The 25,615-nt window shown below is 48.4% G+C and overlaps 1 protein-coding gene across 1 annotated transcript in view; it reads right to left on the bottom strand.

Moving 5' to 3' along the window:
- SORL1 (sortilin related receptor 1) overlaps positions 1-25,615 on the bottom strand; it is a 172,305-nt gene that overhangs the window by 71,733 nt on the left and 74,957 nt on the right. Inside the window, 6 exon segments of the mRNA XM_030333675.1 lie at positions 1,625-1,756; positions 2,828-3,000; positions 6,768-6,853; positions 7,334-7,462; positions 11,898-12,084; positions 13,610-13,788. Coding sequence (XP_030189535.1) covers positions 1,625-1,756; positions 2,828-3,000; positions 6,768-6,853; positions 7,334-7,462; positions 11,898-12,084; positions 13,610-13,788 — 886 coding nt within the window.

The following is a 25,615-nucleotide window of genomic DNA, read 5'->3' as shown; positions in this document are numbered from 1 at the left end:
CTGAGTTGTATGCTGTGTGGGGGCTTACGCTTTACTGCATCCTTCCAGCACCTGGCAAAGTGCTGACCACACACATTAAAGAAAGGAGAGGAAGGGCAAGACAGACGCACTACTCAGTATGTCCAAGGCACTGGGCGCCTTCTCGTTCACTTCCCCAGCCGCGCTGTGGGGTGGACGCTAATCACCCTGTCCTCAGGGCTCCGCTCAGATGTCACATCCTCAAGGCCTTCCTGCCCACCTCGTGGCATGCCGCCTGACTGTGCAGTCACACGATCACACTGCCCCCGCCCCCCGGACATTCTCTGGAGGACGCATCGCTGACGGAACTGACAGACTTCTTTCTTCATTCGTTCGCTGCCTCCACGAAAATCTAATCTCGATCACAACAGGAACCTGTGTCTCGCCTACTGCTGTCTCTCCACCACCTCAAACCATACCTGGCACATAAGCACGTGAGGAAAAAGCACCCGTCCACCCACTGAGTGGATAAACGAACCTTCGTATCGCAGACGAAGCACCCGAAGCTTCGGTGGGTAAGAAACTCGCCTGAGTCACTCAGCTTCCAGATAAAGACCGAACCAGGTCTGGCTCTCGACTTCGCGGGTCTCGTCTGGTAACTTCTCCCGACTCTCTGAGCCTCCCTGCCTCTACTGCACTTCCTGTGCCACCCGCGTGCCATGCTTCCACATCGGCAGTACAAAGAGGGCTGGGGACGATGGGCCTCAGCCGTGACGTCCAGGAGGTGAGCGTGCCTATGAGACCATGACTTTGGTGCTGTCGAGGCCATTCCTGACCCTCGCGTTGCCTTAGGTAGCTAAGGCACAGACAGGTAAAAATGGGATAATAAGAGTACCCGCTGCTGGGACGCCTGCGTGGCTCAGCCGGTTAAGCGTCCGACTTCAGCTCACGTCATGATCTCGCTGCTCGTGAGTTCGAGGCCGCATCGGGTGCTGTGCTGAAAGCTCACGGCCCGGAGCCTGGAGCCTGCTTCAGGTTCTGTCTCCGTCTCTCTGCCCCTCCCCCACTCATGCTCTGTCTCTCTCTCTCTCTCTCTCTCTCTCTCTCTGTCTCAAATATAAATAAAACATTAAAAAAAAAAAGTACCCACTGTTAACAGGGTTGTTGTGGGAAGTGTATCACATAATTCATGCAAAGTGGTTCCAGTAGGGCTTCGCACCCAGGGAGTCCTCATTGCCTTTAATAATGATGGTGATCATGATTGTGACGTTGTCTTTATGACTCTGGTCAACTACAGTCATACTAGTGCAGTGATACCATGGCGCGATAATCATGCTGTGGCGTTATTACGATTACCATTATGGTTACTCCCACATGCTGCCGTTAGCCAAAACAGAACCATTCAGGGCACCTTCGTGAAATCTCTGTCAGGTGGGTCCAGGCATCCTGTTCTCACATGGGCCCTTCACGGCAAAGGGCGAGAATTCTGAACCTTCCCCCTTTTCTTCCCTTTCCAGAGGCTCCGCTGGCCCATTCTCTGGAATTCTCGAAGAATCTCCAGAGAAGTGGGTGGGACACACTAGCTGCCACCTCGGTGTCAAACGTGACTCCAGGCCCAGGTGCACCCCCTGCTCGCTTAATTATGGACAGCACGGGACACACGTACCTCAATCTTTTTAAAGCCAGAATCCACCCAGTACAATAACTGGCTGAGGGGTTCAAAAGCCAAGGCTTCTACGGTCTCCAGGCCGGAGTTGATGATCACCTCTTGCCCCGTACTCCCATTCAGACAGAGGCGCTGAAGAGAGAAAAAGAACAAAGGCTGTGAAACGCGCAGACGACCCCGCGCCAGCTCGGTCCCCCCGATGGTAACCGTTTCCTCAACTGGCTCGGCTGGCAAGGGATGCGAGGTTTTAGATGAGTCAACTTTCCACGTGAGCGAAGCCGGTTTCCGGTCAAAGTGTTCTAGAACATGTCACCGCTTCCTGTTTTCAGCAGAACACCTAAACACAACGTAATCATCTGTATGACTCGGCATTAGCGTTACGAACACTGGTTACTGAACGATGCCGTATCACAATAATGAGGTCGGAGATTACTGAGAAGCAGGATTTTGTTTGCTTTTAAAATACATGAAGCCGGACTGCTGTTATCTGAGTTCTCGGGTCAGTTTTCAGAGGCTCTCCTCCCTTGGGATAGCTCCACCCACCAGTCCCTCCCAATGCCCATCCCCCACCCCCCATCTCCACCCTCCTCAAAACCCGGGCACAGTAAAATTGGGTTGGAAGACCCGAGAAAGCTTGTTGGAATTGCTTTTCTAAAAAGGATTAAGTGGGCAATGAATAAAGATCAAATAGCTCTCCTTTAAGATGCATGGGTTTGAGTGTAGATGGCTATCTATCTGGCCTGTGTGGGGATCTTTAGAGCTCACTTCCCAGTTCTTGACTGTGTTCGGAATAGCTCAAGTGGATAATTACGTGGACCGCGGAGAAGTCAAGTATCACCGGGTCGTGGCTTCGGCAGAAGGACGCTTAAGAGGCAGCTGGTGAGATAGTGACTAATAATCCTACGCTGCTAGTCCTAAAATCTTCCCAGCAGGAAAAGTGAGGCTTCCCTTATAAGCCAGACTGCCGACTTGGGCTCCCTCTGTCCTTCCTACAAGGACAGAAGTAGGCAGGGCAAGAAAATGCTAAAAGAGAAGACTGAAAATTCTCATCGGCCGGCCCTGAAATGAGTTACCACGTAAAACCTCTAATACCCATTTCTAATACCTGTTGGGAATTAGAAGTGGGCCATTTGGAAAGAGGCTTATCGGGACTGGGCGATCACGAGGCGTAGCCCCCTCGAGCAGACCGGAGGGTTGACGCACCTGGATGATGTCCAAGGCCAGGTCAGACCAATACAAGCAGTTCTGCTCATAGTCAAAGTCCAGGGCCACTGCGGCCCGCAAGCCAGTGAGAGGCAGCTGCTCCGTGGCTCCTGAGGCCAGGTCATAGCGGTGGATAGACTTCCGCACGGCGTACAGGATGAACTCATTCTCCTCTGCACAGACACACAAAGCAACAGAGAGGGTGGGCCTGGGGGGTGCTGAGGAGGTCTTGGCCTGCCTCGCCTGTTCTCTTCTCATGCCTAAGCCTCAGAGCCACGGGCCCGTGGCGTGGATCTAGTGGCAAAGCACGGGAATCAAGATGTGGAAAGCAGAATCGCCTTTCCACTTGGGACAAGCTACTCCAACCCCTATAAATCCGTTGTCTTGTCTGCAAACCGTGTCCCTCGTTACATTTGCTCTTTTTTATCTGGGTGCCCCAGCAGGCATGCTCCAACATCCACGCTTCTGAGCTCGACCTAGAAGTCTTTCAAGTTACACATGAGAACATGATGACCCCACGCAGCACGCTCTCCCTCGTCACAGGACTGTATCACACGGCACGGGAATCATGCTGACTGGAGACCCCTCGTCACGGAGACTCGTAGCTAATCTGTTTGCTCACCCATCCGACGTTATTCACGATGACACAGGGCAATTATATCAACCTAGTGTGTTTCCAAAACAGTAAGACTACATTTGTTCTCGAATACTTAACGAAACGTCTCACCACGCGATCATTCCCGAAGATTCTATCTCTACTTAACAAATACTTACACAGTGTATATACCACCTTCCGGCGTTTGTTTCGTGGGCGTAACAACCGCCTGATGGAAGCAAGACTGTTAGCTTGATTTTATACGTGAGAAAACCGACAGCAGAGAGGTTAACACACTCGAGGTCACCCAACTCGGAAGTAAAAGAGCCACGGCTTGAACTTGAGCAGTCTGGCTCCAGGACCTACATTTTACCCACCACACAATGCTGCCTCTTACAATGGAGATGCTCACGTGGTCGTTTTTCGAAGACACAGAAATAGAGGCCCAGAGTGTTTGAGACGACTTACTTAATGTCAGACAACCAGTCACTGGAGGAGCTGGTATCCTCTCTCTTCTACTTAGGGAACGGCCTAGAAAATATTCAGATTTTTGCACAGCGATGGACACGAGCAGCACAGCCCCGTCCACGTCTAACGTGTCCATTTGGACAGTGTGCTGTGTGTGGGACCAAGACCTGAATCTCTCTGCCGCAGGCCTGCAAGGCGACCGTTTTTCGCTCTCTCTGATTCCCTTCATTCAGTGAGTTCACGTGGACCAGCTGCCTGCTTCCCAGCTAGAAGACAGATAAGGCATCCCCCCAAAAAATCTACCCACAATTTTTTTTTAAAGGTTATTTATTTCGAGAGACAGCACACAAGCAGGTGAGGCAGAGAGAGAGGGAGAGAGAGCATCCCAAGCCGCTCCACACTGTCAGCACAGAGCCCAGCGTGGGGCTCGGTCTCATGAACCATGAGATCGTGACCTGAGCCGAAATCAAGAGTTGGACACTTAACACCCAGGTGCCCCTACATACGATTTTTAATAAAGGTTAAGTTTGCCTACTTCTCCTTTGGTCTCATTTTACTTGAAAAATACCTAAGCCGCCACCACGGAGTAACTAATCTCTTCTTCTGGTTCTCAAGGAAAGCTTCCCACTGTAATTCCCAGTGAAGGGGGCCGTTAAGACGAAAACTGCCAAACCCGTACGTGACAGGGAAGTCAAGGACTCTCGTCGCAGCTGCCACAGGGGGTCGTGGAGGACACGTTCACAGCAGCAAGCTTTCCACCCCGCATCTCCAACATCTGCAAACCCCATGCTGGGGCTCTGGTTTTCCTTCTAACCACCTGATGCCTTTATAGCAGAGCCTGAGTCCAGAAAGACTTGCCTTAGGATTAGGGACAGAGGAACATTTCCCATTTCTGGTGTTCAGTGCTTAGGAAAGGAACAGAATTCTTGACCAATCCCAGCCTAGGAAGAGCCTAGACATCTGTGTTATTACAGTCATCATAAAGGAAGGAAGACGACTTCATTTTTAAAAAGGGTGCCCAGGGGTGCCCGGGTGGCTCAGTCAGTTGAGTGTCCGACTTCAGCTCGGGTCATGATCTAATGGCTTGTGGGTTCAAACCCCCACGTGGGGCTCTGTGCTGACAGCTCAGAGCCTGGAGCCTCTATCAGATTCTGTCTCCTTCTCTCTCTGCCCCTTCCCCGTTCATGCTGTCTCTTTTTCTCTCAAAAATAAACATTAAAAAAAAAATGACGCCCAGATGCCCAGATTACCTCAATCTTTACAAAGATGCTGTGGTTCCCATCAGCCCTAGGAGACCATCCTTTCCTTTCCTGGTACGCCCCTGCCTTCTGTGCCATGCGTCTTTTTTCTTTTTCTTTTTCTTTTTTTTTTTTTTTACATTTGGGAGGTGGTCTACACTACAAATGTGCTTTTTTTCTACTTTGGTCCCTGTTCTATTTTCTCCTCTCAGCAAAGAAAACAGCTCTCTTACCAGTTCAGATGGTTTTCCACACACTGTTTTGTCCCTCACAGAAGTATCTTCAGAAACGTTTATTATGAAAGTATGCACTCCAGCCCTTGAGAGCAACCACTCCAGCCCTACTAACCCAAACCCTCATCGGTAACAGCTCTCGTGAGGAGCATATTTGAATATTATCTGCTCATTTGCAGGAATCTGCTGAAGCCGTGTTCTTTTGAAGTCTCCACAGCGAGGGATGTTAATGACTCTGGTAATGATGGAAGATTAAATTAAGGGACTAATGAGCTTAGCATGAAAAACACCAGGGCAAACGCTGGCAAGCGGTGAGCAATGGAGGGGGGCGCTCTGCCCCGTCTGCGGAGGGCCATGCACTTCTCGTGATTCAGTGGGGTGCCGATGGCTGTTCCATCAGACCCCACCACCACCACCACCACCACCACCACCACCACCACCACCACGGGTCCAAGCAGCCCCAACCATCCACCTTCACCGAGAGGTAAGAGCAGGAGGAAGGGCTCACAGGGAATAAGGAAGTTCTGCAAGAACAAGAACTGGAAATAGGAGGGAAGAAAAAAGAGGCCGGGAGGTGAACTCTTTGCAAGGGGATCATCGTTTCCTGCCTGGGTTGCAAATACCTGTGCCATTACCGCTCAGTCAACTTAATGCACGTTTGGACCACACTGTCCCCTTACAGCGCGAACACTCGCTCCAAAGAACGCTTTCCCAATGAGCATGCATAATGGTCACCTAAAATAATGCGAATGACACTCATCTGCCACTGGGGCGATGTCCAAGGAAGGGCATGGGGCTTAAGAGTCTGAATTTGAACTTTGTCCCTTACCAGATGCGTGACCTCAAACAGGTCGATTCATCCTCTCCTCTGAACATGCTTCTTCGTTAAAAAAAAAAAAAAAAAAAAAAGAAGCGGAGCTCGTGATAGTATCTGCTTCATTGGGTGGTGATAAGGGTTAAAATGGCAACACAAGGAAAAGTACATTAAATGTGTGAAACTCCATTCAAGTATTCGTTATAATTATTATCATAAAAATTAAGATAGACCGCTTCGCTACTTCCCAAAGAGCCATAGTTTCTTTATGTTCCAACTCTGACAAACAGACCAAGGAACACACACAAGACCCTCGCCATGCCTAGGACACAAGAGATGCCGAATAAACATTGTTCAATGAGCAAAAGGGATTTCCCTCAAAAAACTACTCTCTATTCCTATGCAAGCATAAGGCTATAAATAAATTTGGTTTGGATACCAAGGTTAGAGGAAAAGGGGAGGTCTGTGATGCTTGTAATTTCTATGTTTTTCCACCACTGAGTTAGAAGGGCCACAAGACTGGACCAGTGTGAGATCATAAGGACACTACAATGACGTCTCAAGAACTCAAAGGCAAGAAACCACCTCTTACCTGCCAAGGGACACGGAACCAGTTCTCCTTCCAGCCGTGTTTCAACGTCTCCTCCACTACAAGTGTCCCCAGAAATCTTCCGATAGCTGTCACCCCCCCGCCCCAAGAGCAAGAGGTCAGACACATCCAAGAATAGCCATTAAGTCTTCATACCTGGAAACCTATTTCCTATCCACATCCATCTCTTCATTTCCCTATAGAACAAGAAGGATGTTTCATTATTCTCAATTGGTTCTGCTTATAATTACACTGGGAAGCCCAGATAACTGGGAAGACTGTCCCGGGCAAGAGTATACTCGTATCCCTTCCACAAAGTCCTATGACGATGTGTCCTTGCTGAAGTTTATGACTTAACATATAGCTAGAGCTACAGAGAAGCTTACGGGTTTGCATTTTTTTCTCACAGAGGGTAGAAGCGTTTGTAAACATCCTAATTCTAAATATTGCCCAAGCTACCTGAGACCCGCTAGGAATCCAAGCAGTTGGAGTACGAAAGGAGCCCAGGTGGCTTTCTCTGCTCTCTCAAACCCAGTGCAGACATGTCCCCAGCACGTTGGGGTACGTACCCTCTTGTTCTCCTGTATGTAGAACCCACAGGACAAGGCACAGGAGGGGAGTATGACTTCCCAGAAAACTCAGGATCCGGAACACAGACCTCTAATGCCAGATCTTCACTCATCTTGAAGCCAAAGTCACTGCAAAGGCAATCGGGGTTTGTTAGGGCCAATGGCTTGTGTACTTGGGGCATGTCAATACCAACTCTTGTGACTTCTCCCATACCGCCTACCGACTTACTGTAAGTTACTAAACATGTCCTTTGAAGAACACTCCCTTTTTTATGCTAACACACTTTCAATAGAAACTTTGTATCTGAACCACGACTGGCAAACCGCGATCATATGCCAAAAACAGACAAAGGCAATACAAATCATTACACCAGAAACAAAATAATATTACTTTTTTTTTTTAGCTGGATCTAGCTCCCCACCCAAAGGCCCTGGGTCTGCCCTCTCTTTGTTAAGAGGGACCAGCAAATGTTAAAGAGTTACCAGCACTCAGTGATACTTTCTCCTTGACATGCTGACAAGCATTAGAAAGGAAATTTAAAAGAATCACCTTTTTTAAATGAATGATTCAATGTTATTTAAATTTTTTTTTCAACGTTTATTTATTTTTGGGACAGAGAGAGACAGAGCATGAACGGGGGAGGGGCAGAGAGAGAGGGAGACACAGAATCGGAAACAGGCTCCAGGCTCTGAGCCGTCAGCCCAGAGCCCGACGCGGGGCTTGAACTCACGGACCGCGAGATCGTGACCTGGCTGAAGTCGGACGCTTAACCGACTGCGCCACCCAGGCGCCCCTCAATGTTATTTAAGATCATGTCCATGCACTACCTAAAATCACCGTGGGTGTCTCATCCTGTACTTTAGGACACAACACTTTGGCCCACGAGACCTTCCACAATTTGGGGGCCACATCTCTGCCAAAATACTCAGCTCGGGGGCGGGGGGTGGGTGGGAGGAGCTGGAGTAGGAACCCGGGACACCAGGTCTAGTCCTGACTCTGCCCTTTACCGCAGTGAACAACCCCAAGAGGAGGCAGTTACACTATATACGTCCCAAAGCCAGGCCCCAAACCGAAATTCGAATTCAAAGAGATTCTCCACGTTGACATGCTCTACTCGAAAGGCTTCCTTTACTCTATTCAGACCAATGAATTACTTATTAAATACTTTCTCCACGAGAAGTGTTCACAGATACGGGGCTGAGTGGTTTGTGGGTTCCTTATGCCACAATCGACATTTAGCAATTTGTAGGAATTTTTCAGAAGGGAGAGTTTCATTACTGTGTGGAACAGGTCTCATTCGTGGAACATGTCTCATTCATTAAATCAGGTCATTTTTACCGAACAGCTGCTTACGATCTTTTTTGGGGGCTAGGTAGAGCATTACCTAATTATTTACTTGCCTCCAATGGCAAAGCACCTGTTCTTAGGCTTCTGCAATCTGTAGGTCACGGCCTAATAGGCCGTGAACACACGTTGGGAGGGTTAAGCCCAGCTTCTGAAAGAAACTAACTCTGAAATCAAGGAACATATGGGCCAGTGGCTGGGCTTCCCAGAGAGGTCAGAAAGGACCATCAGAAGCAACCAGACTTTCACATGTAGCTGTCACTTGCCAGCTGAACTAACGCACGGAAACTGTAAGCTCACTCATTCTCCTTTCCCCTCCTACAGTCCTCCCTCAGACCATCCCGTCCTCACTGCCGCGGTCCAAGGCCCCCAAACGTTTCCAGGAGCCAGCCAGATCCTTTCTAGCAGCTACACGATCAGAGGCCTTGAAATCAATACATCCTTCATCATTTTCATGGGTCATCACCCTCACGATCTCATCTGGCCTAAAGCCCAACTCTGTGAGAGGCAAGACAGGTGGTTTTCCCCGTCCAAACTGAACCCTCAGCCCCTAGTGGGTTTCCACGAGTCAGCTGGGATGGGCGTGGGAGACCAGTGGGAGCTAAGCCAGTTTACCAAGAAGGCATACCAGCCTCTGGTTGTTGGCTGTCGTCGTTTTGGTTTTGGTAGAAAGGGAGCAGATTTTAGAGAAAAAGCACAGCAGGGGTCTTTAAGAAAAAAAACCAAAAACAAAGGAGAGTTGTTAGGGTTTCTTACATGTTTATTACTTCCTTTTGTCTTGAAGTAGTTAGAGAGGATAAAAGAGAGAAGAGAGAGAGCCTTACAAACTTTTCCATGATTAGGGCCTCTACAGTCAGGGGACCTCAGGCCAGCAAAAGCTCTCAGATTAGAATTTACAATTTGGGGGCATCTAAGAGAGAACACAAGGTAGCAAAGGGGCACTGAACGGACAACCCTGGGAACGTCAAACAGCTCTGTGGTTTTACACTGCAAGGCTCTATGCCGTTATCTCAGAACCACACGGCTTTCAAAGAGAATGCGCGTCCTGTACGGTCTAAAACCCGGCTGTTCGAAGGATGGGTTGGCAGATTAGCGAGCTCAGATCACCCAGAGCAGGGCACCAGCTACAGAACCCCAGAACTGGAGTCAGAACTGGCATTTTAACAAGATCCCAGGTGATTCATACGCACGCTCGAGTTTCAGAAGCATGGGTCTAGGGCAGGAGTTGGCCAGATCTGGTTAGCTGTTCTTGTAAACAGAGCTTTCTGGGACCACAGGCATGCCCATCCACCTACGGCTGCTTCTGTGCTCCCACAAGCAGTCGCCAAGCCACCATCATGGACCGCAGGGCTCGCAAAGCCTACGACATTTACCCCATGTCCCTGTTCCAACCTCAGGCTAGAACATATCAGAGGCTTCTGGCTTTCATCGAGATAAGTGTGGCTTCCTAAAGCAAACTTTAGCTGTTCCGAGAATGGCAGTGGCTGAGAAGTGAGTGACGTGCTTAGTTCGATACCCTTGCTCTCTGACAGCCCCGCCCAGCCTGGGGTGATTTCATGCCGGATTACAGACACCAGGGACTGCCTATGGGCTCCCAGACCCTGTGTGTTTTACTGCTAGAATCATCTTCCAAAGCTAAGCTCTGCTCTGATCAGCGACTCTCCTCAAAAGCCTTCAAAGACCCCCTGCTGCTTACAGAATAAGGTCCACACCGCTATCTCTACCCTTACCTACCAGCCTCAGTTCCCCTCACTGACCCCACTTCATACCGACAAGGCCTCCAAACCAAACCGCCAATGACCTCCCCACCACCCCTCCGCCTCCCCAGTGCTGCCACATCTTCTCAGAATGCTCCCGTCCACAAATCCAGGCATTTTCATCTCTAACAGTGCCTCCTCCAGGAACTTCCTGATTTCCAAGCCCCAAATCAGTCTCCTCCTTCCTGCCAACAATCACAATAAAAGCACCCCTTCCTCCTCCAAGGTACGTGTGGCTTTCCCTCTCTGGCCACAGTTATCTGTGGGCCTGTCATTTCTTCCGCTGTCACCATTCTCAGCCCTGCCTTGGGTACTTTGCTCCAGGACTGATGAATATACAAATATAGATGCACTGACATCCCCTCACTGCAGATAAAGAAGCACACTCCCAGGGGCGCCCGGTGGCTCAGTCGGTTAGGCGTCTGATTTCAGCTCAGGTCATGATCTCGCGGTCTGTGAGTTTGAGCCCCACGTCAGGCTCTGTGCTGACAGCTCGGAGTCTGGAGCCTGTTTCAGATTCTGTGTCTCCCTCTCTCTCTGCCCCTCCCCCGTACATGCTCTGTCTCTCTCTGTCTCAAAAATAAATAAACGTTAAAAAAAAAATTAAAAAAAAAAAAGCACACTCCCTACAGGATAGGGCTTCTAAGGAAAAGGAGTTACTTACACAGGAACCTTCAGTGTGTTCCCTTTGGAAGCCGCCCTCCTAGAAATAAATCCCAGAGTGATCCATTCCTAAATAAACTACGGCAGCTTCCCTAGGATGTAACTCCTCTCCCACATTTCGTAGCTATAAGAATTACATGGAATAACCTATATAAAAAGTGCCTAGCACCATTCTTGGCACATCAAAAATTCTTAGGAAATCTTTATTTCTGGGGCGCCTGGGTGGTTCATTCAGTTAAGCGTCCAACGTCGGCTCAGGTCATGATCTCACCATTCGTCGGTTCGAGCGCTGCATCGGGCTCTGTGCTGACAGCTCAGAGCCTGGAGCCTGCTTTGGATTCTGTGTCTCCCTCTCTCTCTCTGCCCCTCCCCTGCTCACACTCTGTCTCTCTCTCTCTCTCTCTCTCTCTCTCTCTCAAAAATAAATAAACATTAAAAAAAATTTTTTTTTTAATCTTTATTTTTGAGAGAGAGAGACAGAGTGTGAGTGGGAGGGGCAGACAGGGAGGGAGACATAGAATCTGAACCAGGCTCCAGGCTCTGAGCTGTCAGCACAGAACAGAGCCAGACGCGGGGCTTGAACCCACGAACTGCAATATCATGACCTGAGCCAAAGTTGGACACTCAACCGACTGAGCCATTCAGGCGTCCCCAAAAACAATTTAAAAAAAAAAAAAAGGAAATATATATTTCCTATGATTGCCTTCTTTCCCTCAGGGGAAGGGACCATGCCCTAGTCTGTATGTAGCACTGCTGAGTAAGACACAACCCAGTCCCCAGGCATCCAGGAAGAACCCACCATTCATAGTCCTCTCGGGTGCAGGAGCAGTTGGACACGACCACGGGCCGGTCAAAGTCCTCTCCGTTAAAGCACGTCGCGTGGGGAGTCCTCCGTTTGAACACAGTCTTGTGTCCCAGCAAACACTCGTTGCCCCGCTCATCAGACGGTGACCACAGCTTGTAGTCATTCTCCGTGCAGGGAACCCCTGAGGAAAAGAAAACGCGGCATGAAGCGTCCGAGGGACACCCACATGGGCCTTCCTGTCCTCCCCGCCCCTCAGCCCCGCCACCCACGTCCGGCTCATCCCGGTGCTTCTCAGCGGGCACGCAGACCTCGGGAACTGTCCCAAGCCTCTGATCACCTTGCTCTGATGCCAGGAGGCACCCAGGCAAATGAAAATGGTACCGCCTGAAACACAGACGTTCGTCTGAGAAATCTGGGAAGAAGCAAGCCACCTTTGGCACTCTCTAAACCTCTGAAATATTTTAGCAGATTCTGCAGTGCCTTCTAGAAATGGGTATCAGAGGTGCTTATCCCCCAGGGAGTTACGCCGAATCGTTGGTAGATGGTGTCACCCAGGGGTGTTGTCTCCTGCCTGCTTTCGGGGGGGGGGGGGGGGTAGGGTGGGCACACCTGGAAGGAATGGCCCGAGAGCAACAGAGTCCACTGTCACTGCTTGGAAGAAAGTTCGTGGAAGATTCACGGAAGGAGGGGCTGAGAAATGGTAAGACAACCTGGACGGTCACTCCATCCACCCGTACTCACTTGGAATTTAAGCAGAGTGGCTTCTACGGGAATTCCAAAGTATACCTACGTCTATGCTGGTACTCTGCGTCTTTTTTATAGATGTGTCAGATTGCATGCTGCCTGAAACTGATGAACAGCCGTCAACTCAATGCCATTCAAATCAGCAACTACTTATTGAGCCCTGGCTGCAAGGCTCTCCGGCTGTTCAGTGGGCGGAAAATACAGAATGCACAAGACAGGTTCTTCTTTCTAAGACCCTTGTAATCTAGTCGATGGGGAATGATATAAACAGGGTGACAGACACAAGTTTTAATTCACGGCGTGAGGGGTGGGCTTATGTTCTGGACACGGACGAGAGGCGGCGGGGGAGGGGTCCTCTGGCTGGGATATTAGCGGCCAAGTGCATTGGATCCTGAGACGTGAAAAGGAGCTCGACTAGGAGAAATGGAATGGGTAGCAGAGGGGATGTTCCAGATAGCTGGAATGATGCCGGCTGAGGCAGAAGGGGGAGGAAAGAGTAGGGCTGCAGAGGGAACGGGGGAGGAAGAAAGACTCTGGATTACACTTCTCCCTGCTTACTTACACATCCTGTGCCTACACTAGCAGACGGCAGATGAGATCCTAGACGGCTGAGAGGTCCCCGCATCATGGGGCACACTGCCATTCACACGGGAGTCACCCGCTGAGTCTGTCAAAGCAGAACTGCTGATGTGGAGGGATGTTTTTCATTTACTCACCTGTTCAACGCACACACACGCAGACCTACTATGCGCCAGCGACTAGACAGGAAGTGAGGACACAAGACATAACACCTGCTCCTACTAAGAACTGTCTGAGTAACTACCTCTGTATTTCCCAACCGCTTACTGCATACGTGTCCGTCTCCTTCAACGGCTACAGGCTCTCTCGAGTACAGAGCGTCGAAGCCGAGGCCCTGGTCAACAAATATCTCCATGAAGGGGGCCGAGGAGGCAGCGGCTTACCCAAGGCACCCGTGGCATTGACCTGCAGGATCAGCCAGCTGTGGACATTCTCCTTGTTGGAGCCAAAGATGGTGAAGACAGTGCTCTTCTCGCCGGGTTCCGTGAGGAGCCCGTACACAAACACTGGGCTCTCGGAGAAGATGAACGTTTTCCAGGTCTCCCCTTCGTTGGTACTGTATCTGCCAAGGACGAGTAAGAGGATTCTTACTTACAGTTAAAGTCTCTAGGGCAAGGGCTTGGTTTCCAGGTAACATTCACTAGTGATAAGAGCCAGGACTCTCTGGAGGAACAGCCGGAGCAGGGAACCTTCAAGGCTGTGCCAGAAAGCAAGGACGTGCTAAGAGACTAACGGAGTCAGTGCAAAGGGACACAGCAGCCAGCCTGATGGAGCTCCAACTGGCCAATTTGGGAAAATCTGAACATAAAAACAGAAAAATGACGGTAACAGATTATATACCCAATAGAAATACGACAGGGGTCTCTGAATGATGCTGAAAGGAAGAGAAAAGGGAAACAGGAAGATGTTTTTCTTATGTTACAATGCTACCCGATACATATTGAAAACAATGACAGCATGAGAAAAACGACCATCCCATAACCCGCACTGTAATGACCGAGTCGGGCAAAGAAGACCACTGAATGCTACAACCACATGGTTCACATGGGGACCACGGTGTTCGCATCAACCCACAGATGAATCATTCACTGCAAATGGGGAAATGCAATCTTACAATGGATTAAGAGTCACAACTGTCACCAAAATTAGCATCACTAACAATGGGACAACCTGACGTCACGTGCCTCCCGGATAAAGCGTTGAGAATATCATCTATGTGCCGTTCTGTACAACCGGACAAATCCAGAACGTGGGACGGTCTCCATGGCCACTGGTCTGGATTCCTCCAACACAAAACTGAGGCCGTGAAAAACTTAACAAACCAACCAGGAAAGGCGGAAGGCTTGTTACAAAGAGACTAAAGAGGTGTTAACGACCACACGCAATGTGTAAACCTTGACTGCATCCCAGACCGGTGGGGGAAGGCGGCTGTAAGCAGCTTGGGACAACTGAGAAAATATAAATACAGTGTGTAAGGGACACTGAGCTCATGTGAATTTCCTTCGATGTGAGAATGGCATTCTGAGTGCATAGGAAAATACCCGTACGTATTGGTGATACATGTTTTAAATATTTAGCTGTGAAGGGACACGATGGCTACAACTTTTTTTCAAATGGCTCAGCAAGGGGAGCCTGGGTGACTCAGTAGGTTAAGCATCCAACTCTTGATTTCAGCCCAGGTCATGATCTCACAGCTTGTGAGTCTGAGCCCCGCATCAGGCTCTGCACTGACAGCATGGAGTCTGCTTGGGATTCTCTCTGCCCCTACCCCGCTCATGTTCATGCTCTCTCTCTCTCAAAATTAACAAATAAACATTTTTTTTAACCCACAAATGACAAAAGGATAGACATATGGACAGACAGGCAAGTAGGATGAATAGATGACAGAAGTAAAGCAAACTGGCAAATGTTAGCAACTGGTGATTCTGGGCAAACTTCTGTGGGTGTCCTTTATACAATTCTTCCGCCTTTTCCCGCGGTCTGGCAGATTTTTAAGGTGGAGGAAAAATGTGTCCAGAGAAAAGTCTCCAAGGAGGACTTGTTCTTGCTACAGCCGAACGAGAAAGCAAGCTCTTTAAAGAAATAGGCAGCACTGACATAACTGTGTTGATTTTTCATGATCTTTTGTATTGAGGGGGAGGGGAGGCGCAGAGGGAGATGGGGAATACCTAACACTTGCTTCGCCTCCCAGGAAGCTGGCCAAGATGCTCAACATGAGAAACCACTCAGTTAGAGCTCTCTTCAGTGTCAGCTCTCGCTTCTCTCTTAAATCCTACATGCAAAATTTCTCTTTCTTTCACGTTTCCTGTATTTTTGAGATTTTAGTTTTTCTTCCTCAAAGAATGCTCGACACAAATCTTTTCACAACATCATACAATCCAAACACTCTCTCCCAAATCGAGATGACGACAATGGGTACTTCTGCAAGAGGCCACGGGTTAAATGGGAGGTGGGGAGCGGTGTACAAGGCAACATAAATAAAGAAGGTCAATGAGGACCAAGTGACTCCCCTACGGATCTTCCAAAGAGGAGAAATCCTCACCTGGTTGAACTGCGTTTGGTTGAAGCTGATTTTGAAGCAGATATAGGGATAAGTTAACTCATTCACTCTCCTTGCATGAGTGTGATGAGCTAACGGCTGAGTATCACTTTTAAAGGAAAATGAATGGGAAAAGCTGGCCTATTATCCAGACAGGATGAGAGCTATCAGGGATAATGCTGGAGGTCCATTTGCACACTGCCCCGTAATGCTCCCGTTTAGGAGCTCCTTGAACCCCCGATAACCTTAGGAAATGAAGCACCCCATTTCTTGAGAGGTTCCCAGATGACTGATGGGATGACACTTTGATGAGACTGATACATGGCCAAGCAGAGCCTCGTATTTGAGAACAAACTGCGCATTTAGAAAGCGGTGCTTGGGGCGCCTGGGTGGCTCAGTCGGTTAAGTGTCCGACTTCGGCTCGGGTCATGATCTCGCCTGCTTCTGCTTCTGTGTCTCCCTCTCTCTCTGCCCCTTCCCTGCTCATGCTGTGTCTCTCTCTCTGTCTCAAAAATAAATAAACATTAAAATAAATAAACAAAAAGAGCACCACCGGAACTTGGGGGCTTTCCAAAAAAAAAAAAGAGAGATACGTGTGCTCACGTGTCTTATTAAAAATAATATTTATTTGGGGCGCCTGGGTGGCGCAGTCGGTTGAGCGTCCGACTTCAGCCAGGTCACGATCTCGCGGTCCGTGAGTTCGAGCCCCGCATCGGGCTCTGTGCCGACAGCTCAGAGCCTGGAGCCTGTTTCGGATTCTGTGTCTCCCTCTCTCTGACCCTCCCCCGTTCATGCTTTGTCTCTCTCTGTCTCAAAAATAAATAAACGTTAAAAAAAAAAAAAATTAAAAAAAAAAAAAAAAGAAAGCGGTGCTTTTTCTGAGTTTGGGGGAAGAAGCAAGTCACGTTACCACTGCAACAGTTAGGGGGACATCTACTCTAGACCAGGTTCTGATCCCCTAAAGAACAACATGTACTGATGGGGTGAAAATGACAACAGCCTTGCAAGAAAACAAACCAAGTCACCTGTGTATTCCTACAGTCAGGAAAGACCATCAGAGCCCTAACCTTCAGGACTGGAGGATTCAAAATGTTCAGATAAAAATACACACATAAGGGTGCCTGCGTGGCTCAGTAGGCTAAGCATCCGACTTGGGCTCAGGTCATGATCTCACAGTCTGTGAGTTCGGGCCCCGCATCGGGCTCTGTGCTGACAGCTTGGAGCCTGCAGCCTGCTTTGAATTCTGGTTATCCTTCTCTCTCTGCCCCTCCCCTGCTCATATTCTATCTCTCTCTGTCTCTCAAAAATAAATAAATTAAAAAAAAAGTTTTTTCAATGTTAAAAAAAATATACACATAATCCCAGGGTCAAAACTCTCAAGAGGATGGGAAGGTCATTTAATATAATTAATGTAATAAATTTGTAATATAAATATAACACAGATACACTAAATAAGGGAAGTGGTAATACTCAAGACATTAATGTGTGGCTGTACGGAAAGGTCCTTGATGAACTCAGATTTTTTTTTTTAATTTTTTTAACGTTTATTTATTTTTGAGACAGAGAGAGACAGAGCATGAACAGGGGAGGAGCAGAGAGAGAGGGAGACACAGAATCTGAAACAGGCTCCAGGCTCTGAGCTGTCAACACAGAGCCCGACGCGAGGCTCGAACTCACAGACCCGTGAGATCATGACCTGAGCTGAAGTCGGACGCTTAACCGACCAAGCCACCCAGGCGCCCCGATGAACTCAGATTTTTAAACATGTTCACAATAAGAAAAGAGCCATACAACCAAAGGCAAAAAAAAATTAAAGAGCACTACTTATCTGCTAGTTAATTCCCGTTATAATTCTGATGGCAAGTAATCTGCAGCAACCGTGAGCAAACAAACCCAAAATGAGTCAAAGATTATGCTTCAAATTATAACAATTAGTGATAGATTCGTGAGTCAGTGGGATGGTGGGTTGGTTGCCTAGTAAATTCTACAAAGTATTAGCAAGAAATTCTATAAAGAACCAGAAAGGGATCATCCTTTTGATGGTCACTGGTATAAATAGTAACAATAGAAAGAAGAAAAAAAAGGCAGAACCACTCAATTTCTATTTTGGTTGTATCTTTACCAAGAATGATCTTCAGACCGGACAAGGCAGGAAAAAAAAAGACAGGGACGTTAAAAGAAAATGAGTACAAAAGAGAGAACGTTCTAGAGAAGAGAAAAAGTTCAAAATATGATGGCAGATAAGAATCTCTAAAAGAATCACAAAGAACAGAGATTCTTGAAGCCCAGAGGAAGAATAGTTTTACTTTCCCAAAGAACATAAAAATGGGGGCGCCTGGGTGGCTCAGTCGGTTGAGCATCCAACTTCAACTCACACCATGATCTGGTGGTTCATGAGTTCAAACCCCGGCATCAGGCTCTGTGCTGACAGCTCAGAGCCTGGAGCCTGCTTCAGATTCTGTGTCTCCCTCTCTCTCTGCCCCTCCCCCACTCGTTCTCTGTCTCTGTCTCTCTCTCAAAGAATAAATAAACATTAAAAAAAAAAAAAAAGGAACTAAAAAATGGTTTCAAGAATGGCAACAGCTGATCTGAGAGACCTTAGAAAAGAAGGAAGTCAGGGCTGGGACTCACATGGTTTCACACCCAAGTCACAACACAACAATTGAATCCCACTTCCTTTTCTCAAGGTAATCCTTGATTTGAAGAAGAGGGCAATGATAGAGAATGTTCTTTCTTCATAAGGATCTCTATGGACCACACAGCTAGATAAAATTCACCGCTGGGAAAACAAGTCCCAGTGTGCTGATTGCCGACATATGGTGTGAACCCAACCCCAAATGAGATCGCTCGTTCCCACACTGCTCCCTGCTTTAGTCAAAGATATGAATAACAATATGGAAGGTCAACCCATCAAATGTGCAAAGCCTACAAGGCTAATTGGACTGATAATGGAATTAATGCCCAAACAGGATTCAAAACACTCTTCTTATTACATCAAAAGAATAAGCAAACATGAGAAAAAAGTTCCACATGTTGTTTCAAAAGCCTACCTGCTCAGACCCAAGATGGAGAAAATCTGGTCTTAAATACCATACGATTTCGCTTCTATGTGGAGTTTAAGAAACAAAACAGACTGAACACAGGGGAAGGGAAGGAAAAATAAAGTAAGATAAAAACAGAGAGGGAAGCAAACCATCAGAGACTCTTAACTATAGAGAACAAATTGAGGGGTTGCTTGCTGGAGGGGCGGTGGGTGGGGGATGGGCCAAATGGGTGACGGGCACAAGGAGGACGCTTGTTGGGATGAGCACTGGGTGTTATACGTAAGTGATAAACCCCTAAATTCTACACCCGAAACCAACGCTATAGGGAAGGAAAAAAAGTAGTGATAATAAAACTACTCTAAGTCGAGATAATGCACTCCATTATTTGCATCAATTACCTTGTTTAAATTACCATGTTAAAAATACTGTGAGGCGTTTCCACGGATGAGAAAACTGAGTCTCCATAAGATAAGCAATTTGCTGAGGTTACCCAGCTAGTGAAGGGTTATACTGCCTTTATCATGAAGTTACAATACGATTCAAACTGGCTTGGAGGTAAAATAAATTAATTAACTAAAAGAATGCGTTATTTCATGAATGTGAGCAGTCCAATGGCACAAGTCCCCTCAGTATGGCAAAGCTATCGCTGGGATTCAGTCTGTTTTCTCCACCCCTTGATCATTTTTCCTCTCTGTGGTCTTCATTCTCAGGCTGTTTTCCTACACGATAGCAACGAAAGTCACGGGCCTCCTGGGTTATGTCTGTGGAGACAGACAGCTACGTACTCCCAGAGATGCAAGGAAAGGAAAGTATGCTGCATGTTTAACTACCCTAGTTTCCTTCTGGAGTTTCCATTAATGCTGAAGGTGGCATTTCCACCCTACACGCACCTATTCAAAATAAAATCTCATGGCGTCTGGGTGGCTCAGTCGGTTGAGGGTCCAACTCCTGATTCCAGCTCAGATCAAGATCTCACGTCTCATGAGTTCCAGCCGGGCCCCACCTTGGGCTCCGCACTGACAGCACAGAGCCCGCTCCAGATTTTCTCTCTCTTTCTCCCTCTCTCTCTCTGCCCCTCCCCTGCTTGCCCGCATGCTCACTCTCTCGCTCTCAAAGTGAATAAACTTTAAAAATACCACTACTACTACTGGGGCATCGGGGTGACTCAGTCGGTTGAGCGTCTGACTGCAGCTCAATCTGTGAGTTCGAGCCCCGCGTCGGGCTCTGTGCTGACAGCTCGGAGCCCCGGAGCCTGCTTCCGATTCTGTGTCTCCCTCTCTCTGCCCCTCCCCCACTCGCGCTCTGTGTCTCTCTCTCTCTCAAAAATAAATGAACGTTAAAAAACTTTTTTAGGGGCGCCTGGGTGGCTCAGTTGGTTGAGCGTCCGTCAGCCAGGTCACGATCTCGCGGTCCGCGAGTTCGAGCCCCGTGTCGGGCTCTGGGCTGATGGCTCAGAGCCTGGAGCCTGCTTCCGATTCTGTGTCTCCCTCTCTCTCTGCCCCTCCCCCGCTCATGTTCTGTCTCTGTCTCAAAAATAAATAAACGTTAAAAAAAAATTTTTTTAACTTTTTTAATAAAATAAAATACTACTACTAAATATAGTCTCAAGTCAACGATATTACAGTAGTGTGGTATAGTGACGAATGGTGGCTACACTTGTGAGCACAGCAGAACATACAGAGATGCTGAATCACTACGTTGCACACCTGAAACTAATGTAACATCGTAGGTCAACTATACTCAAATAAAAAAATTAAAAGAAAAAAAGAAAAAGAAAATCATGCCTTTAATAAAATCCATAAGAAAAAAAAAAGATCTGTAGGTTTCACGGTGAAACTGAACTTAACCTACTGGTAGAGATCACAGCACAGATAGGATCTCAAAAATATGATGCTGAATAGCAGAAGCCAGATAAGAAATGCAGGAAATTCTGCTAGCGGCAGAAGTAACCTACAGTGATAAAAATATAATCGGACCATCAGTTGCCTCTAGCTGGGGTGGGGCGGTGGTACTGGAGGAAGGGGCACAGAGGGATTTTCTGGGGTGATGGAAATTTTCTGCATCTTGACGAGGCATCCTCCAGCACTGACTAAACGGTGGATTTACAATCTGAGCATCTCATGGCGTGTAAATCGATATCTCAGTTTCTACAAGATGATTTAGCAGAAGCTAGAAAGGTAGGGAGGCGGTCAGAAGTGTAAAAAGAGTCTTGGGTTCTCACTGGCAGAAACTGGGTGTCCAGAGCTGCGTTGGTGTTCATCCCCGCATGTTGGGGTCAGATCTGGGCCCCACATTTGAAAGCACTGACATCGTGAGGTGGGCTAAAGGAGACCCGGATGGTGAAGGGTCGGGATCCCACAGCATCAGAGGACAGGAACCGGAGCCACCTGCCACGGAATGGGAGACACACAGGAGGACAGGGAGGGGCCTCAGATCCTGAAAGGTGTTCAGGGGAAGGAGGAAAGGGCCTCTGTGTGCGTCTCCTGGGGGCAGAACTAAGCCTACACCCTAGAAACCGGAGAGAGGAGAATTGGGGCTCTCTCCGACCTGAGAACCTCCATTCGTAAAGGAATAAATGGATAAAAATGGTGAGCAAATGGAGACATGAACAAACTGTCCCAAAGTGAAATGGAAGCCCCTCGTGATCTGGTAAATTTCCTGTGACTCAAACTATTCAAGGAAAGACTGGTGGACTTCCATAAAAATGCTTTCAAGCGCTGGCGGGAGGCCAACCCAGATGACGGACTACGTCCAGATTCCTGCTGGACATCTCCCCTTGGACGGCCCAGAGCAATTCAGCTCACCGTGTCCAAACCCACATTCCTCTGATGGCCTTTCAGGGCCTGCTCCCCTCACTTTCCCCTGCGCCTCTACGAAGGGTCTGATCAGCGTCCCCCGTCATCCTAGTCAAAAGCAGTCCTGCAGACGTTGTCCCCCAAAATGCTCAGTCCCCCCACCAGCTTCCTCTCGCACGTCCACTCTTGCTTCTTTAACGTTCATCCTCCTCAGCTGGCCAGAGCCATCTTTTCCATAACGTGAATCTAGCCCTGTCATTCCCCTACTGAAAACCCTCTAGGCGTTTTTAGGACCCCCGACTTTGAAAGGCAAGTCTGATCTCTCCGGGGGAGGCATGGAGGTCCTCCGGCCCCCAGCCCCTACCTACACCGACCTCAATCCCCATGTCTCACGGCCCCCTCCCTGCAGTCTGCATTCTATTACTACTCGAGCTTACACCTTCCATCCTGGTTCATGCCCGACCTTCTCTGGCCAAGGTCTTTCTAACCCTGAAATGGCACACCAACCTCGCTCAAGCTTCCTCTTCCTCCTCCTTCCTTCTCCTGGCTTCCTTCTCCTTCCTTCTCCCTGGCCCCCATTCTGTGTTCCCACAGCACCGTGTGCTCCTTCTACCTTACCCCGTACTCTATTTTCATGACCTGATTTTGTGAGCATCTTCGAGCAGACTGCCCTTTGTCAGAAACGAGCCCTCCTCCTCACTTTCCCGCCCCTGGCAGCTGGCACTTTTCTTGGCACACAGAGGGGCATTAATTAACATTTGCTAAAGGAAATTAAATGAACTGCACTGTATTTTTTGAACCTCATCACTCAGTTTCTTAACAATTAACAGGTGATAACACCGGCTTCACTATAACCCAAAGGCCGAAGAGACCACATGAGGGTTAAAATGAAGCAGGTAGGGATGGCTCTCTCTGCAACCGTCCCAGTAAGTGGTACCCCCCCGCCCCCGCCTTAATGCTGCCACAAGCGTGCGGGCTAACTGCCATCTCCCACATTCTGGAACCAAGGGGCTGCTTCCAGAACTCAGGTCCAGAAAAGACAGCTGCACTGCCGAATGTAATCTTTGCACTGTCTTTTCGGGGCTCCGGGAGGAAAGCCCTATTCAATCAAAAATCTCCTATGAGAGGGGCACCTGGGTGGCTCAGTCGGTTAAGCTTCCGACTTCGGCTCAGGTCATGATCTCACGGTCCGTGAGTTCGAGCCCCGCGTCGGGCTCTGTGCTGACAGCTCAGAGCCTGGAGCCTGTTTCGGATTCTGTGTCTCCCTCTTTCTCTCTGACCCTCCCCCGTTCATGCTCTGTCTCTCTCTGTCTCAAAAGTAAATAAACGTTAAAAAAAAAATTAAAAAAAAAATCTCCTGTGAGGAAAGATGCTTTTGGGCGAGTCCAAAATATTATTAGTAAACTACCAAGAATAGCCTTTTGCTGGCAGGTAAACCTGCCTAGAAGAAATGGAAAATGATCTTGTCTTTCATGATCAAGTCAGCAAACCTGTGTTTGGGTTTTTGTTTTGTTTTGTTTTGTTTTGTTTTATCAGAGTGGAAGAACACAGCAGCTCCTTCTCTGAAGAACACACTGATTATACACAACAAAACCGTGCATCCCCTGAGCAGGTTCACGGTGACAACGTGCTGATCGAATGAAGCTGAATCCCCAGAAGGGGTTCTTATTTACTCATTTCAGACATGCAAACACAAGAGCAAAAAATACAGGGTTCCACTTCTTGCTCTCAGTTTCAATTAACAATAACAAAGGTAACAGCCTCAGAGGAGAGTCCAGGCAGAACCTGAACAAGTAATGGCCAACTCTTAGTTATCTGTGCTAATCAGGGAAAGAAAGACGTGAATAGTTTAAATTTTTTTAATGTATATTTATATTTGAGAGAGAGAGAGGGAGAGAGAGACAGAGCGCAAGCGGGGAAGGGGCAGAGAGAGAGGGAGACACAGAATCTGAAGCAGGGTCCAGGCTCCGACCTGTCAGCACAGAGCCCGACGCGGGGCTCAAACCCCCTGAACCATGAGATTATGACCCCAGCCGAAGCCAGACGCTTAAACGACTGAGCCACCCAGGCACCCCAGATGTGAATAATTTAAAAGAACTACCATCAAAACAAGACAAAACAAAAACCTAACTCTTACATTAAGCAATGTTCCAACCTCTGTCCCTACTGAAACTCTTACGAGAGTTCCTGTTGTTCCTGATGATGGCTTTCTTCCCTAAGGCTTTGTGTCAGGAAGCTCCCTTTCGAAATAGGTCCTTCCCCTGGCCTCTCTTTGTAGCTGGCTCAGAGACATAACAGAGCCACAGTGGGCACAGGCAGCTCCTGAATGATGCCTCACTTGCCTCTGCATCCTCCGTACCTAGAACCGCCTCTGGTTCATTGCACGTGTTCAACAAATGTTCGCGTAATTGACGTGAAATGATTATCTAACAGAAATATGCTCGAGTTCCAGCTTGGGCCCTAACTACTGACAAGTCACATTATTTCCTTATGTGAAAAGTGAGGAAGGTAGACTGGGCTAGCCCTTGATGCCTCTGGGTTGCACATATCTGGGGGACCAACCCCGACCCCCTGCCACTCCTACTTGAGTTCCAGCCATTGCCATTTAGGCAGAGCACTGTGGGAGCGGTCCCCTCAGAGCCGCGCACCTGCCACAGTCCTGCACCCCTTCTGGTTTTATAAATCAGTAAAGAGGGGCGCCGGAGTGGCTCAGTTGGTTAAGCGTCCAACTTCAGCTCAGATCTCACAGTTCATGGGTTCGAGCCCCGTGTCAGGCTCTGTGCTGACAGCTTGGAGCCCGGAGCCTGCTTCGGATTCTGTGCCTTCCCCTCTCCCTGCCCCTCCCCTGCTCGTGCTCTGTCTCTCAAAAACAAGTAAATGCTTAAATAAATCAGTAAAGAAATAGGCAACCTTGCAAGACTAAGTGTGCATGACCTATTTATTGAACAATCAAACACTGACTCAGCACCTGCTAGCCTTTACAGAATAGAAATACTGAGCAAAAGACCTTGTTAATGAGTTGAAAAAGTCAGGCATATAACGAAAGGGTAACTAGCGAGGGACGTCCATATGTGATCAATGCCCAAATAATAAGACAGCCAACAAACGCCGCGAGACTCAAGGAGAGCGACCACGGTGGTCGGGGAGGCCAGACTTGAAGGGGCCCAACACATCTAGACCTGCAACAGAAATCCTCTGTTCATGCTCACGTATCACAGTAAGTCGACACTGCAGTCTGAGGATATGAACTAACCATAGTATTATTTCCTGCTTCTCTTCTGATGAAGCTGATGGCACAGGGTGACAGGTCAAAAGCAAAGAAGCAGGAGAAGCAGAAAACAAAACAAAACCACCACTACAACAAAAAAACCCCAAAAGCAAACCAAAACAAAACAAAAACCTCTGAAAGCAACATACTAAGTAAATGCCAGGTGGCTACAGAGATTTAGGCCAAGCTCAGACTGATATTCGGGACACATGCGCCTGTCACTAGGAGGCCTGAAAATATTCTCGAATTTGCAAGTGATTTATTTGAGCCACCCATACAGATGCCTCCAAACAACCCGGAGCAATACAAAGGTGCCACAGTGCCCACAAACCCTCAAGTCCACAACCCCGCGGTCACTTTTAAATGTCTGGGGAAGGCACAGTGATTTTCTGGCAGGTTTATTTTCCTGACCGTGTGCTGCTCCTGCCAGTGCAGCAATGACACTGCGTTCCCGGAGCACGGGTGCACCGACAGATGGTGTGAGAGGACCAGAGTCACGCGAACGGCTTCCGTGAAGCCAGCCCGGAATGCAAATGGAATCTGCAGAGAAGTTAACCTAGGAGAACCAGAAACTGACTCTACGATCGGACTGCCACTCAAACAATGGCATGGGATGCACAGGAAGCCAAACTGTGTCCCCTACCATATGTCTCACACAGCAGTGCCCCAACCGTCACACCGTGTGTTGGCCTGGGGATCTTAGTCCTGGAGGATGGACTCCTTCCGAGTGAGGGGAAACATCT

The sequence above is a fragment of the Lynx canadensis genome, chromosome D1 (assembly GCF_007474595.2).
Source record: "Lynx canadensis isolate LIC74 chromosome D1, mLynCan4.pri.v2, whole genome shotgun sequence".
NCBI classification, from domain to species: domain Eukaryota; kingdom Metazoa; phylum Chordata; class Mammalia; order Carnivora; family Felidae; genus Lynx; species Lynx canadensis.
The sequence above is the reverse complement of the archived record's forward strand: the minus strand, read 5'-3'. Positions and strand labels throughout refer to the sequence as shown.